Source organism: Plecotus auritus, assembly GCF_963455305.1.
Source record: "Plecotus auritus genome assembly, chromosome: 9".
NCBI lineage: Eukaryota > Metazoa > Chordata > Mammalia > Chiroptera > Vespertilionidae > Plecotus > Plecotus auritus.
In genome coordinates this window covers 47,423,506-47,438,404 of record NC_137783.1, presented here as the reverse complement: position 1 = coordinate 47,438,404, position 14,899 = coordinate 47,423,506, and the positions used below count along the sequence as shown (strand labels likewise).

The window sequence follows — 14,899 nt, the reverse complement described above, 5'->3', positions numbered from 1 at the left end:
ACTGAGCCAAACCAACTTGAGCTTGACTAACAGCTTTTTATTTAGCCAGCCACTTGTGGTGACTTAAACCTCTTGCCTCACCTCTCATCTCCTTGGCCTTGGGTGGGCACCATCAAAATGTGGTCTCAGAAATACTATAAAGTTGTATAAAAAAATATCAGTAATAGAATAAATGAAGCTAGAATATTCATCCCACTTAAAATGAAAAGTGCTACAGAATATGAGCTATACTGCTGGGCTGTTTTTTTCACAATTTTCATGACTGGGGGAAATGGGACTTTTGTGATATATAAAAATAAAATAGAGGAAAGACTTCATTAGACAGAAAAGAACAAATACATATAAAACTCTTCACTTTGATTCACACTGGCCTATTTTAACATTTCAAAATTTTACATATATACTAGAGGCCCGGTGCATGACATTTGTGCACTGAGGCGGGGAGGGGTCCCCTTAGCCCGGCCTGCGCCCTTTCGCAGTCCGGGAGCACTCAGGGGATGTCCAACTGACGGCTTAGGCCCGCTTCCCTCCGGGCCTAAGCCGCAGTCCAACATCCTTAGCGCTAGCGCTAGCGCTGCTGTCAGCCCGGTTTGTGGCTGAGCGGTGCTCCCCCTGTGGGAGCGCACTGACCACCCAGAGGGCAGCTCATGCATTGAGCGTCTGCCCCCTGGTGGTCATTGCGCATCATAGCAACCGGTCGTTCTGCCGTTGGGTTGTGTTTGCATATTACCCCTTTATTATATAGGAGATATATATATATATATATATATATATATATAAAATTAAAACTGTCAAATCTATAGCCAATTTAATGCAGAGAAGAATGAATGTGGGAATGGTGGCAAGGCTGTTGTATCTTCATCAGAAATTGTGGAAAACTAGGAAAGGAAAAAAATTTTAAAATAAAAAGACTAACATGAAATTCAAGGTAAATGATATAAAAAAAAAAAAATACAACTCCAGAGAACTAGAATACACCACCAGGAGTTTTGCTTCACCACCAACATAATAATTCATAAAGCAGAATATCTGGAAAAGAGATTAGAAAAGGTACTAAATAATAAGGGGTTTGAAGAATAGCACATGAGAAGTCTTACCTCATTTGTAGCTAAGTACTAAGGTGTTGTTCCAATCATAATTGAGAGGATGAAATGGCTAGAGAAATAAGCAGTTGTTTAAAAATTCTGTTGGATCTGCACCTTGAATCAAATGGGTGTTTCAGGCTTCAGTTTTCCACTAAACTAAGAACTGGATGCCTTCATCTCTCCTTGAGGAGAGGCCCTATTACCACAGTCTGAGACCCTGGCTATACATCATTAGGATAAAATATCAGTAGATAAAACTGGAATCCCTTAAATTCAGAATAAGACAATGTTCATTAAGGGTTTGTGCAGCATGTCCTGTGGTAGAATGACTTCCATCTCCTTAGCTCTACCAAGTTAAAAGCTCTCACAGGGTAATTAGAGATTTTGGTTCCTTTTCAGGAAGATCTCATGTAGGTAATCCCAAAATTTCCTCTGTTGTGTCTCATTGTTGTGGATCATGGCAGTGAGAGCTTCCCCCTGGTCCAGACCTTGCCAGTAGTCTTGCAGCCACATCTCCTTCCAGCTGAAATATCAAAATGAGGGTTGGATTAGGGAACCTCAGCACAGCTATGGAGTCAACAAAACCTTAAGCAGATACAGTGGTCTCTGTCTAGCACAGGGTTCTGCTTCAAAGGGAAGGAATGTGAAGTAAATCCAGTACTAGTTCAGGCGACAGGTGGTAAGCCACAAACATGATTATATCACACAGCCCAATCAATGGTCAAACTTCCTAACTTTCCTGCTCCTGGTTCCCAAATGTGGAGGGAGTTCAAAAAGGTAGGCAAGGCAGGGGCCAGATTAGGAAAGCAGTTGTTATTTATTTCGATGATTACCTTTCAAGTTGCACCTTTATTTCAATAATCAAAATGAAGGTGCAGCAGCATTCAGGACCCAGATTAAGAGATATCCTGAATTTATTAAGTGTTTTACACTTTTCCTCTAGTAAATCATATTATGTTCAGCAAAAACTAGATACAAATTACTTGATGAAGGACTACATTTCCACGACCAAACTGTGCCAGTAGCACATACTAGTATAAACAACCCTCTGCTGCCATCCACTGTCTAAGTCTGTCTCTGCAGGCCAATCTAGCAAACTCTCTTAAATTTAATCTTTTACTGCCTATTTCCCAACAGGCGTGGTTTACTGCAAGAGGATTCAATATTTTCCCACTCCTCCTCTCATGCTGACCTTGTTCCCCAATGCTAACACATTCTGCCATCTACCTCAGTAGCCTCCTTACTTCCCTTCCAATCCACACTGCCCACTATTGATAATTACCTTTTTTTAAAGAATTCCCTCTAAAAAAAAAAAAAGAAAAGAATTCCCTCTATTCTCTCTAGAGTGAATATAAAATTCTGTTTAGGTCTTCTAGGGTGAATCATCCAAATCAGGATACCTTTAAGAGTGAAAGGAGCCCTAACCGGTTTGGCTCAGTGGATAGAGCGTTGGCCTGCGGACTCAAGGGTCCCAGGTTCGATTCCAGTCGGGGGCATGTACCTTGGTTGCGGGCACATCCCCAGTGGGAGGTGTGCAGGAGGCAGTTGATCGATGTTTCTCTCTCATCGATGTTTCTGACTCTCTATCCCTCTCCCTTCCTCTCTGTAAAAAATCAATAAAATATATTAAAAAAAAAAAAGAGTGAAAGGAGGTGTTAATAATTACACCAGGTTAACAGGTGTGAACCCGGGCTATTAACTTCTCTCAAAATACTCATCTTTGTATTCCTCATCCCCACCCACACCATATACGTATACAAAAGATGCTCAATAAATAGCTGAACTGATTTTCAGGACAGTCCAATTTCTGAGCCTGGTATTCAGGCTACGTGTATCCTGGCCCACTTTATCTGCCCAACTTTGTCTCTCCCTCACCACTTCTCTAAACAGGTCCTCTGCTCTAGTTGAAACCTTTTTTGAGTTACTACTGCAAAGGGTGTCCACATAAGCTGATTTTCATATGTTGTTGCCTTGAATTATAGTTTACATCTTTACTGAGCTTTTTCAGTTTGTCTTATATCCCAACTAGACCCTTGACACCTTAAATGCAGAGTCCCTCTCAGAATTTCTTTATTCAACAACCCCTCAGCACCTCGTGCTAATTCATTGTCCACAGTAAGCAAGTAAGTAAATAATTTGACTTAATGGCTGCAGGGTACCCCAGCTACCTTACCTGTCACTCCCAGGAATCTCTTCCACACTGCCAAAGCCAGGTGTTGGCACTGGGCAGTCCATGTGCGAGGGCTGGGCAATGTGAGGTTCAGGGACAGGGATGTCTCCGGGAGAGGCTTCGTGGGCTTTCTCGGCATCCAGCCTAGCCAGCTCATGATCACAAACGAAACACTCGAAGCCATTGAGATAGTTGGGCAATGAAGGGTCATTCACTCCCCACTCCCGATGCTTCAGACTATCCAGAAGGAACTGGTTGGTGATGCCCCCAGGTTGTTTGTATGCCAGATATTTCATATATTCCTCATCATTCTTGTCCAGAAAGTCAATAAACTCTGCCAGCTTCTGAGGTGACTCAAAGTCATCAATGAGGATGATGGAGTGATTGTTGGGCATCCAGTCCCTCACAGAGGGGGAGCCGCGATACACAGGCACAGCACCGAGGTGCATGGGGCGCCACAGTTTTTCTGTCATGTAGTCGTCACAGATAGCATTTTCGAGAGCCAGATGGAACTTATAGCGGGACAAGAAGGCCAAGAGCTCTGGATCCTCGGTGGTGGCTGTAGCTGTGTCCTGTAACCGTGGAGTGGGCAGCTCCCGATTTTGCAGGCATTTCCCATACGAGTCCACCTGCACGGGGTAGAGTACAGGTCAAGTGGGTACGGCATGTCCGCCAGGACAGGGGTCCTGGCCTCGGCCCGGCCCGCCCCCCGCTCCCCAGCCCCCACGCTCGCACCCACCGGGATGTAGCGCATGAGCTCGCGCACGTAGCGGTCCCGGTCCGCAGGCACGTCACAGTGGGACTGCAGATAGAGCAGCGGCGCGTAGCCGCGGCGGCGCCACTCCGCACGCTCCTCGAGCGGAGGCGCAGCGCGACGCAGGTAGGCGGTCCCGGGCAGCCACTGCAGCGATAGCGGGTAGTCCGAGTGGCGGCTGAAGGTGGCGGTAAGATTAAAGAGGCGGATGCCCGGACCGTGGCTCAGCAAGAAGTTGTTGAGGGGCGACTCCTCGTGCAGCAGCGCCCAACTCTGATGCGTCAGACGGGGCAGTGGCGCCTCAGATGCGCGAAAGTCGGTGCCGTAGAAGAGCAGCGCGCGCGTGCGCGAGTGCCCCCGCACGCGTCGGTCCCGGGACGCCACGCACGCGCCGCGCGCACACTCGATGCGCTCCGAGTCACCCGGGAAGTGGGGAAACAGCCCCGGGCTCCACCACAGCAGCACCGGCAAGTCCACTGCGTCCTTTCTCCCTGGCCACAGGGTCTCTGGACTGCGCGCCACCCCCACTGCGCCCAGCGCCGAGGGCGTCCGGAAAACCGCACCATCCCACGGCTCCGCCCACTCCGCCTCGTCACCCGTCTCCCTTTCTGTCCCGGGCCCAGAGCCGCTGGCCGCACAGACAGTAAGCACACCCAGGGCGGCAAGTATAGTCCGGGTGCGGCCGGCCGCCATGTCCACTCTGGCAGCCAACCTCCTTGACAGCACCAGACCCCGCCCCGCGCTGAGTTGTACGGGGAACTGGGCCCTACGCGGCGGGGGCCCGTGGCGCATGCGCAGCTCCTCCCAGCCGTCCACTTCCCCGGGAGCTAATACACCTAGCAGGAAGGACGGGAGGGCAAGTAAAAATGAGGCTGCTGGTTACATCTTAATTTACTTTATTTCTTTACAAATTAAAGATGCATTGAAAAATAAACCAATGAAGAGAAATGAGAAGTCCAGAGCAGGGGCATCCCAGGCTGGGAGTAGGGAAGCCTGGCCAGCATCAAGCCTAGCCCTTGTCCTGCTCTAGCCAGTTCGGGGTGGAAGATAACTGTCAGCCACTTTATCAATACCAGAGCCAGAGTGGTGTCCCGGGAGGAGAGTACAGAGCTCTGGCCACCTCTGCCTCTCTCCCCAACAATCCCCAGCTTGGAGAAGCATTGTTTCCAGTGGGAGCTCAGAGTGGGATGTGGGCTGGCTCTGTGAGGTATTGCAAGTTGATGACCAGGCTTCCTACAGAACCATCCAGTATTGGGGTCTCTCCAGCTGGAAAGTAGGCTGGCACCTCCCCCAGGTCTTAATATACTTTGCAACTCAGTTCCCAGGCTCATTCACCTCTGACATCATGCCTCTATCCACGGAGTGATCACCAATCATTGTAGGAGAGAACAAAAGCATGGAAGCAGAGAAAGCTAATCAACCATCCTCAGTAATGTTGACTTGGCTGCTGACTTCCAGGCCCATGAAGGACCAACCACTTTTCTCTCCACCACCTAAGGTCTAAACCCTAGCTCTTGTGCATCTGTATGTTTTATCCCTAATATAGGAAGTTGTTGATGGCACTGAGCTGAATTAGGGCCTCCCCTCCCCCCCCATAGTAACCCTGGGATCCCCACTCCTTCCTGCCTGTTCCCTCTTCTTGGAGGTTGGTCCAAAGGGACATGGTATCACCAGGGTCTGGGTACCTCCAAATCCCCCAACCGAATCATATACAGTGAACTGAAAAACTACATTCATTACAACCGGATTAGCAGGAAAAGAAGGGCAAAGTGAGGGGATAGGGGCACCTTCTATCAGCAGGACATGACAGAGTGGGAGGATACTTGAGCCCAGAAAGAAGGTGTCTCCTTATACCTCTCCCTCCCCCCAAAGAGACTGAGGTCAGCTTACATGACTTATAAGATATGGAACTGTCCTGATTTCCCTACAACCCTGGGGTACTTTCTGGAAGCTGGCCTGGGACCTTATGCCCTTTACCCACTTGCTCTAGCTCAGTAGCTGCCGAATCTCCTTGTGCATATGACAGAGAAAGTCCACATAGGATGCTCCCCCACTCAGGCTCTTGTCTTCCACCAGGAAGTGCTTGAACAGCATCTCCAGCTTGTCCTCCTGCTTCACCACGATAAGCTATGGCCAGAACACAGTGTCATGAGGCAGAGCCAATGGGAATTAAACATACCCTGAAATCCCATCATCTAGTCACTCACTCTCTACCCCCTTCAAGGTGAGAACTTGACCAGGTAAAGAAACCCAAGGTTCAGATCAGTGTTACCTTCATGTACCGCGATCTCTGTGCCCTTAAGCTATCAATGAGGCCTCGCACCTTCTTGGACAGCGGATTATCCAGAACTGGCAGAATACTCTGGAACACAAAATTCATTAATCCTTATGGTAAGGCACTCTGAGTCCAGTCAATATGGGGCAGCACAGATTTATGCATCATCCGAAACAAAGAAGCCTGGAAGAATGACAGCACCCTCCCTGCCCTCCAAGTGTTCCCTGCTATTTAAGGGGACTAGTACAAAAACTGTATTGGTTCCTACCACAAAGTACATTTCCACACCCCTATTCTCCTTGATGCCCTGCCCTTACCAAGCCACTGGTGATCTGACTGAAGGAGGAGACACTGAAGAGGCTCTGGACAACACCCTGTTGGACACCTGCTCCCACCCAGATGAAAAGGTTGAGCCCATTCTCCAGCAAATATATATCCCCGTTGCTTAGACGCTCTTCAGATGCTCGAATTGCTGGTGGTTCAGTGGTACTCTCAATGGGAGACTTTGTCTAGACAAAAGGAAAGGGGAGAAATGTTACTGAGAACATGAGACACATTTACTGCCCCCCAGCCCCCACAAAAATTTCAGAAAGCTAAGTCCCTCAGTAATTCTGTAAAAATTAAATCAGATAACATAGGTAAAAATAAATTAATGTCACTCCTATGATGCCCCTTTCTCAGTGCAATGTCTCACTCTCCGGCCCTCAGTCGCACCAAAGGTAGGAGCCGAGGATAGAAGAAGACATTGGTCTCAGCCACGTCCATGGAGGTAACCAGCTGTCGGACATAGGCACGGTCATCAGTAGTGACTTCAGCTCCAGGCTGTAGGACATCACTCTTCAACACACAGTTCAGGTAAACTGGGAGTAGCTTCATGCACTCAGGAAGTATCAGCTGAAGGGGGTCATCAAGATGAAGTCAATAATCATGAGAAATCCCTCCCAAATGCAAACATTTGTCCCAACAACTCCTCCACCAACATGCTTGCCCACCTGTCCTGCAGAGGAGGGGCTGGCACAGTTCTTTCTGTAACAGGCCAGGATCTGAGCACACTGGGTGATAAGAGTGTCACGAACAGTCTTCACAGGGCTGCTTAGGACCCCCCGGTATGCTGGATGGGAAATAGAAATAGCACAGTCACTAGTCAGCCACTCCATCACATGTTTCTTTCCACCACCTCTACCTGAGAATGCTGAATCGTTAACCGTCACCTTTTTCAGCCCAAATCCCACCCTGCCCTGCCTCTATCCTCACCAAACTTGGCCATGTAGTTAATGAGTGTGTCGGTCTCACAGTTTCGATACAGATCAGCTAGCTGGGTGCAGCAGTTCAGGGCCAGGTTGTGTATGCGGAGCCGTCGCTGCCCTGCACAGCTGGTGTAGAGCAGGGCACACTAGGGGAAGAGAGAAAAAGGGAGCTTACACCCTTCCCGCACCAATCCCTCTGAAAAACTGCCCCTTTGCTATATTATTAAACTAGAGGAAAGACATGAGCCGTCCCTTCCCTAGCCTCTAGTCCTCTCTACCCACCCCTCACCCTCTTCCCTGCAGCCTTTTTATATCCAGTGAAAGAACACCTGAGACTTCCTCTCCAGCCCCTGCCTCCCGCCTGCTGCCTGCCACCTGCAGGAGGGCTCCACTCTCTTCATTGAGCCGATCATCATGCTTGAATTCCACAGTCACCGTCTTTTCCCCATCCAGTCCAGCCAGCTCCACATCTGTTGTGTTGCTCATGTAGAAAGCCCCAAAGAAATCTACAGCACGGATACCTGAGGCCACATGGACAGGGTCAGGGCTAAAGGTATGACAGGTGCCACTTGCCTCCCTCCTAGAGTTAGCCCCCCCACCTGTTCTCAACCAGGACTGACCAGTGCTCGTCCGGACTCGCATCACAGCATCAAAGCCAATGACCTTCTCTACATCCCGACGCAGATCACTCATGAACCGCTCCTGATCATTCTCCACCTGCAGCCCCACAGGCCCAAAGTCACATAGCATAACATCCTGCAAACAATCTCCCTGCATCCCCTCCACTCTGCAAGCTGCTGACTCATAATAACAGTAACAGAGAAGAGGATGATATGGTGGTGGTGAAGATAATGATACCTTTTAAGCACGTTATATGGCAGGTACCACATCAAAAGCTTTATATATAATTACTTAATCCTGATGACAAATCCTAATTAATAAGTATTAAATTCCTACTTTACATATGAAGAAAGAGACAAGTAATTTCCCTGAGGTCATAGCTAGTAAGTGGTAGGGCCAGAATATCAACCCAGGACTGATTCTATGCCCCACACTCCCAAGCACTACATTATGACTCTCACTTTTTTTTTTAATAGATTTTTATTGATTTCAGAGAGGAAGGGAGAGGGAGGGAGGGAGGGAGAGAAACATCAATGATGAGAGAGAATCATGGATTGGCTGCCTCCTGCACGCCCCCTACTGGGGATCGAGCCTGCAGCCTGGGCATGTGCCCTTGACTGGAATCAAATCTGGGACCCTTCAGTCTGCAGGCCGACGCTCTATCCACTGAGCCAAACCAGCTAGGGCTCATGGCTCTCTTCTTCACACTATGTGGTCTTCCCCTCTAACACTATTCCTATTAATGAGTCAGTAGCTAAAGACATGTAAGCAGACACTCACAGTCCTGTTCCACATGCCACCCAGAGTCCCATGCCATACCTGAAAACAAGCATATTTGTAGACAGAGCCACCAGTGAGCTGGGGTACAACAGAGAGCGTCGCCACATCAACATACTGGTTAGGGAAGAGGAAGAGGTCTACACAGCAACCTTGGGCCACACACTCTTTGGCCAGGGCCTGGTAAGTGCCTGTCTGAGGCTGGAACAGAGTCTGGGGAGGAATAGAAGAAAACGTTCAAATATCTCAGCTCCAAATATCTCTTATATGTAATATGGAATATTCAAATGTAAACTTCAGTCTACTTATAGGAGTTTGTAATGGTAGAGGAATGTTCTCTTTTTTTAAAAAAAAGAATCTACCCAGGGCTTGAGGATGAGATGGGATAGAAAGATGGGGAGCAGTGAGGAAGGCTGGCAGTCACAGATGTCACATGTGAAAGGACAGAGTATCCAATCCCAGTCCCCCTTAAGAAAATTAAGAATACTGTATTGCATTGGGAAGAGTCATTACCCTCCTCTCTAACAGAAAGTTCTCCCCCTATCCCCAATCCCACACCTTCTCTTTGTCTGTGTTGATCAACTTCCTGTCATCTCTGTTCTTCAGTTTCCCTGGGGCCTCGGCAATGGGCAGGGAGGTGTGGAATATAAACAGCTTCCCTGCACATTCGGCAGCCTAGGAAAGAAGAGACTACTTGTTCATTCTTTCCTTTATTCATCTATTATTCATTCATCCATCCCCTCCCTTGTCCTTTCTTCAGTGCCAGCTATGTCAGGAAGGCTGAATCACTGGAGAGTCATCAATCACTGAAGAAACAGGAGTTGTATCCCAGGGGGTACACTGGCCAGAGGAAAACAAGGCAGAGAGGTTGCTGGGGACGCTAGACTTACCTTCAGTGCTTCCATCCCAGCCTGGATAACTGGGGCAAATACTGTCTCTGTCTCTCTTGTGTCTGCAAACATTTCTGGAATCTGATCCAATAAGCTGAAGAGATAGGTAATGGGAGGCATTCAAAATTGATATCCAGATTCCAAAGTCCTCAATTCCCTGAAGTGTCATCTGGGAAGAGCCCCCAGACTCTGAAAACTCCTAAAGCACAGCTCCTGTCCTTCTGCTGACCCCTTTGCTCAAGTCTCTGGCTTTCTATAGTTGTACCTACCCCATTCCCACCTTACCCCCACAATCTGGCTCTTACCTGATGATGACTGCCCGAGACTCATTGACATTGACCAGGAAGCCATCCAGCAGTGGCACAAACATGTCAGCCACATCAGATACAACCATCATCTGTGGCTGGGCCAATGAGCTCTTCACGTTATAGAAGTGGAGCACCTTATTATAGGTGACGAAGCCAACTCGGATTGCTGACTCTTCCGCTCCACCCTCCCTGTAAAGGTGATATCGTTACCCAGACCTGTCACCTTCTCCACCACCAAGCTTCATGACATCAGGCTCCATCGGCTGTCAACCCAGACACGCCCCCCATCATTATGCAAAGGAAGCATCTCAGCTCCCTAACGCTCACCTAGGTAGAAAGTCTAACAGTGACTTAAGCTCCTCACAGAGGAGCCTAACAAGACCACTCCTGATGGCATTGTAGGAGACATCAATCATGAAGATGAAGGCAGGAGGGCTGGGGAACTTATTGTTCTGCAAAGAAAAGAAATGTTGGAGGGAGGAGGGTACTGGTAAGCAGGCTAGTTGATTAGAGAGAAGTCGAAGGGGACAAAGAAGGGGTAAGGGAAATGATCACAGCCAATTCTTAGCTGTCTCATTGTCCTCTACCCACTGTTCCTCCCCATGTTATCTCCTCTCACCTTGCAGTAATCTACAGTGGCCAAGAATTCATAGGAGCCCAGGGATAACTCAGGACGATCATAAGCATCCACACGTTTGCCGGTATGATCCAGATGTTGAAAATACTGGGGGGGAACTGTGGGGAGTATGGCAGAGTGTTATTCAAAGGTCCACTCTCAATCTTAGTAAGTCTGGCCCTGACTGAGCTCACTCTACAGCCCTACATCCCCATATGTGTCCTACTTCCCTGGTTCCTATATAATGACCATCATCTATCTAACAAGAAAGAAAACACTGCCGAAACCGGTTTGGCTCAGTGGATAGAGCGTCGGCCTGCGGACTGAAGGGTCCCGGGTTCGATTCCAGTCAAGGGCATGTACCTTGGTTGCGGGCACATCCCCAGTAGGAGGTGTGCAGGAGGCAGCTGATCGATGTTTCTCTCTCATCGATGTTTCTAGCTCTCTATCCCTCTCCCTTCCTCTCTGTAAAATATCAATAAAATATATTTAAAAAAAAAAAAAAAAAGAAAGAAAGAAAGAAAACACTGAAGATGCAATCCAGATCTTCCCCCAGTCCCAGCCACAGTGAACATACCATCATTGATACAGCTGCAAAAGCAGCACTGGAAGCGTCTCCCTCCCTCAACGAACTGCATGAAAGGGCACATGTATGCTTTGCAGCGATTGCAGCGCAAAGGGCCAGATTCCCCATGGTCAACGACATACGGTGAAGCCTAAGGAGCAAAGGGGAAGGGTTCAGACATACAGGGAAGCTTCCGTCAGTTGAGAAAGAACAACCTGGAGGGAGATGCCATGGCTCAGACATTTTGCCTGGGGAGGGAGTCCAATGAAGGGGAATGAAGACAAATGATGAGGGTAATGGTCACATAAATATCCCTAAGAATCTGAATTCCATAGTTCCTTCCCCATCTCCAGAATGTCACCACTTCTTGAAAGAAAAGGGATGGTGAAACTGGCCCTGCTAAGCCAGGGTCTGCTATAGGCATAAAAGGAGAAATCCAAAATTACCTATATTCTCATTTCTGGCCCTATCTTCAGTCCCCTTCACTTTTGCCCTAGATATCTTGATTCCTGCTTCCTTCCCCAACCAAGTATCTATGACACTTATGTCCTCTCCATCCCTGGATTTATATAACACCTATTGATGCCCCAGGAAGATGTCACCCTACAGATAAAAAACCAGCAAACAAGTGTCCAAGCATCCCCATTGAGACCCAGGAAGAGAAAAAGAGAAAATACAGCAAGGGAGAGAAGCAGGATGTAAAGTGAGCCTTGAGCTTCCAGTTATGCAGAAATCCACCCTAAGTTTGATAAGCTAGGCATGAACATGAGGGTGTCCTACCAAGGCCTGGCAGAGCAGTGGCTAAGCCCTTTCTCTTTTCATGCTGATTTCAAGTGCTAGGGTGACAGATTAGGGCCCAAGCCAGGTAAAGAAGGACTACTGGATCCCAATTTACCTTTTCTTCTTACATGCTGTCCTAATATCCCTAACCTACCTGGGATGATAGTATAGCATATAAGAAAAAATAGAATGATGCTCTTCTAATCATGTGTAAATGACCAGAGGCTCCTGTATCCAGCTGTCTCCTCAATCCAGCTATCTCTTCCCCTATAAGTTGGCCCTGTCTCTTTTCATATTGTTTGTTTCCCCTATGAACCCTATTCCCATTAAGCAATTTCTTGGGCTTTTTCTCTTATCCCTACCACCCTCTTAAGGCATGAGCCCTGAGATAGAAAGCTATTGAAGATACTCTCCCCTCCCACCCAACCAAGACTTCTTCCCTTGTGATTTCCAGAATCATATCTAGGAAGAAGTCTTATTCTTCCTCCCTTCCTCCCTTTCATTATACCCTGACTTACCTCTTCTGGGGGCAGCCTTGCCAGCGGCTTGATGACAGCTGCCAGGGGCACCTGAGCCTGCTTAGCCATGTCAGATGTGCAAGGGATATTATAGGATGTGCATCGAATGTATCGGGGACTTGCATTTCCTGAAGGAAGCAGAAAACCTGAGTCAGATCACAGAATCCTCCCCAATTAACCAGCTCTCCCTTGCTGATCCACCCCATCACCCCCACAAATGCTAGAGCTGAGGATGGCTTTTCCCCGACTAGAGACCAATGAGGGGCTGGTCTTTGATTAAAGACTGACAAAAGCCCCATCTGTAAGCTGATAATCTTGGAGAAAAAGTCTCCACAGGGAGGAGTTAATGCCTTTCTCACCTTGGTCTTTCACTAGGAAGTTGGTGGTAACTAAGGGTGGCACCTGGCCTCGTACTCCAGTAACAAATGGCTCTGAACCCCGGTTGTTCCTGTCATCCTCAATGACCTGAATCTGTAGGGAAAAGTGAAATGAGTGAGGGAACACAAGAAAAGGGAATACCAGGCCCCAGAGAGCTAGGAGAAAGAAAGGTTGAAGCTGCAGCACAGAAACCATTTGCCAAGGAACACCAGGCCTGCTCTCATTCTGGAGACCATATAAAATGCTATAATGCCATTTTGCTCTACAAAATGCTGGACAGGCAATGCCAAGAATGGGTTTCTTTATTAATTGCCCAGACTCTCTATCAGTAATAATCACCCTTTTATTCCCCTAACTCCAGGACTGCTCCAGCTCTTATCAGAAACCTTCACACATGATTAGATTTCACTTCCCTCCCCAATTAAGTCTACCCCATCTCCCACCTCCCTCCAAAACACGTTTTAAATAAGAACAGGAAAACAGACAATAGTAACCATGTAAAAATGAATCTACCTGGAGTGACTCTACATTCAATGAAAATAGAAGGGACAGGGTGAGGAGAGGATTAAACAGCCAGAAATGATCAGGGAAGGTGAGGAAGCAGATGCTGCCTGTGTTCAGGTAAGCATCGATGTATAAATATGGGAGAAGAGGGTAAGTACCCATTCCTTATAGCCCAATCCTCAGTCTCCCATATTTTGGCAAAGGAAAAAACAATTTTTTGCAAAGCTGTAATCAGATCTTTGTGCAGGCTGATGATCTTCAAGATGAGTTTGGTAAAACCAGAAAAAGTAAAGGGAGAATAAGAATCAAAGCCCATAGCAGATGAGAGGTGGCTCACACTTTCCCAAAACAGTAGTCCCTTCCCCTTAAGAAATGCCAGTATCCCAAACTTGTAGCCACAAATGTTTCTCCACAAGCTGTAGACAATTCAAACCCAAAGGGGAAGGATTTACCACTCATCTTTGTCCAGTTCCACCAAATGCCACATGCAGGCTCCTGGAGGAACCAGCAGAACACCAAAGCTTAACATGCCACCTGACCCCACCCTTAGAGCCTGAGCTTCTACCACCCCATTCTTAAGGCACTGCTAACAGCTTGCCACTTCTTCATTACATTGTGACTTGAGGCATGCACATCCTTCTAGTTTATAAAAGCGAGGTCTAGAAGGACTAAGGGAAAAGGATGGAGAGGGATGGACATGGTGGATGAGGTGAAAAGGGGTCACAGGCATGCATGGGTGGCACTAACACATGGATGACACGCACACACACACACACACCCCCTGCACTTACTGGACTAGGAATGGCATCAGGGTCTATTCTGTGCCTGGTTTTCTGCTGAGGAGGCAGCTCATTGAGTTGCTTTTTAGTGTTTTAATAATAAAGGCAGCAGGGTAATACAGGGAGGGAGACAAAAGAACAAGAAGCAGATGTTACTTCTCTCAACCCTGATGAGTTAGACATGAACAGCTGGAGCCCGGCTCATACTGCTGAAATCAGGCTCTCTCTAGATCAGAAATTCTAAGTCTTTCTGTTCTAACACAGAGGCTTTAATGGCTTAGACTATGATGTAGAAAAATAAGGACAAAGACATACAATAGGCAAGCAGGGGTTTAAAGAGAGGCTGAATGGGATAAATCGTACGGAAGAAGAGGGATATCCCCTCCAAGCCTTCCATCTAAGAACTATTCTCCCTTCACATGCACCAGACTCCCCTTCTCACTAAAGGAGGGGAAAGGAAGGAAGGGCTGCTTAGTCCTTTCAGGTCCCCCCTAGCCAACAAGGTCCCTCACCCTGGTAGTTCCCCAAAGGAAGAGAACAGAATGGAATATGACAATGGCTAAGCATGGTGAGGTAACTGACATAGAAAATGTTGCAGACAGCACTATAAAGTGGTTCCCAGCCTCTATTCT

The 14,899-nt window shown here is 47.7% G+C and overlaps 2 protein-coding genes across 9 annotated transcripts in view; both read right to left on the bottom strand.

The window, feature by feature from the left end:
- Positions 1-970: 970 nt before the first annotated feature.
- On the bottom strand, positions 971-4,928 carry FUT11 (fucosyltransferase 11). The gene is made up of 3 exons (XM_080641707.1): positions 3,995-4,928; positions 3,259-3,884; positions 971-1,608 (listed from the first exon to the last, which is right to left on the bottom strand). The coding sequence occupies exons 1-3, from the start codon at positions 4,799-4,801 to the stop codon at positions 1,461-1,463; spliced, it is 1,581 nt and encodes a 526-aa protein (XP_080497833.1). The 5' UTR covers positions 4,802-4,928; the 3' UTR covers positions 971-1,460.
- Positions 4,891-14,899, bottom strand: part of SEC24C (SEC24 homolog C, COPII coat complex component) — a 31,154-nt gene continuing 21,145 nt past the window's right edge. For 3 of the 8 annotated variants that reach the window (XM_080641699.1, XM_080641701.1, XM_080641700.1), the window contains exons 7-23: positions 14,280-14,348; positions 12,966-13,077; positions 12,607-12,734; positions 11,321-11,459; positions 10,747-10,862; positions 10,455-10,579; positions 10,125-10,316; positions 9,820-9,913; positions 9,488-9,604; positions 8,972-9,142; positions 7,907-8,248; positions 7,539-7,677; positions 7,277-7,395; positions 6,999-7,178; positions 6,602-6,793; positions 6,282-6,371; positions 4,891-6,136 (exon numbers count right to left, since the gene is read on the bottom strand). In XM_080641699.1, the coding sequence (XP_080497825.1) occupies positions 5,996-6,136; positions 6,282-6,371; positions 6,602-6,793; positions 6,999-7,178; positions 7,277-7,395; positions 7,539-7,677; positions 7,907-8,248; positions 8,972-9,142; positions 9,488-9,604; positions 9,820-9,913; positions 10,125-10,316; positions 10,455-10,579; positions 10,747-10,862; positions 11,321-11,459; positions 12,607-12,734; positions 12,966-13,077; positions 14,280-14,348 (2,466 nt within the window). In that variant the 3' untranslated portion in view covers positions 4,891-5,995. The remainder of the gene's footprint in view (positions 6,137-6,281; positions 6,372-6,601; positions 6,794-6,998; positions 7,179-7,276; positions 7,396-7,538; positions 7,678-7,906; positions 8,249-8,971; positions 9,143-9,487; positions 9,605-9,819; positions 9,914-10,124; positions 10,317-10,454; positions 10,580-10,746; positions 10,863-11,320; positions 11,460-12,606; positions 12,735-12,965; positions 13,078-14,279; positions 14,349-14,899) is intronic. The other 5 variants (XM_080641702.1, XM_080641703.1, XM_080641704.1 and 2 more) reach the window with 4 other exon arrangements.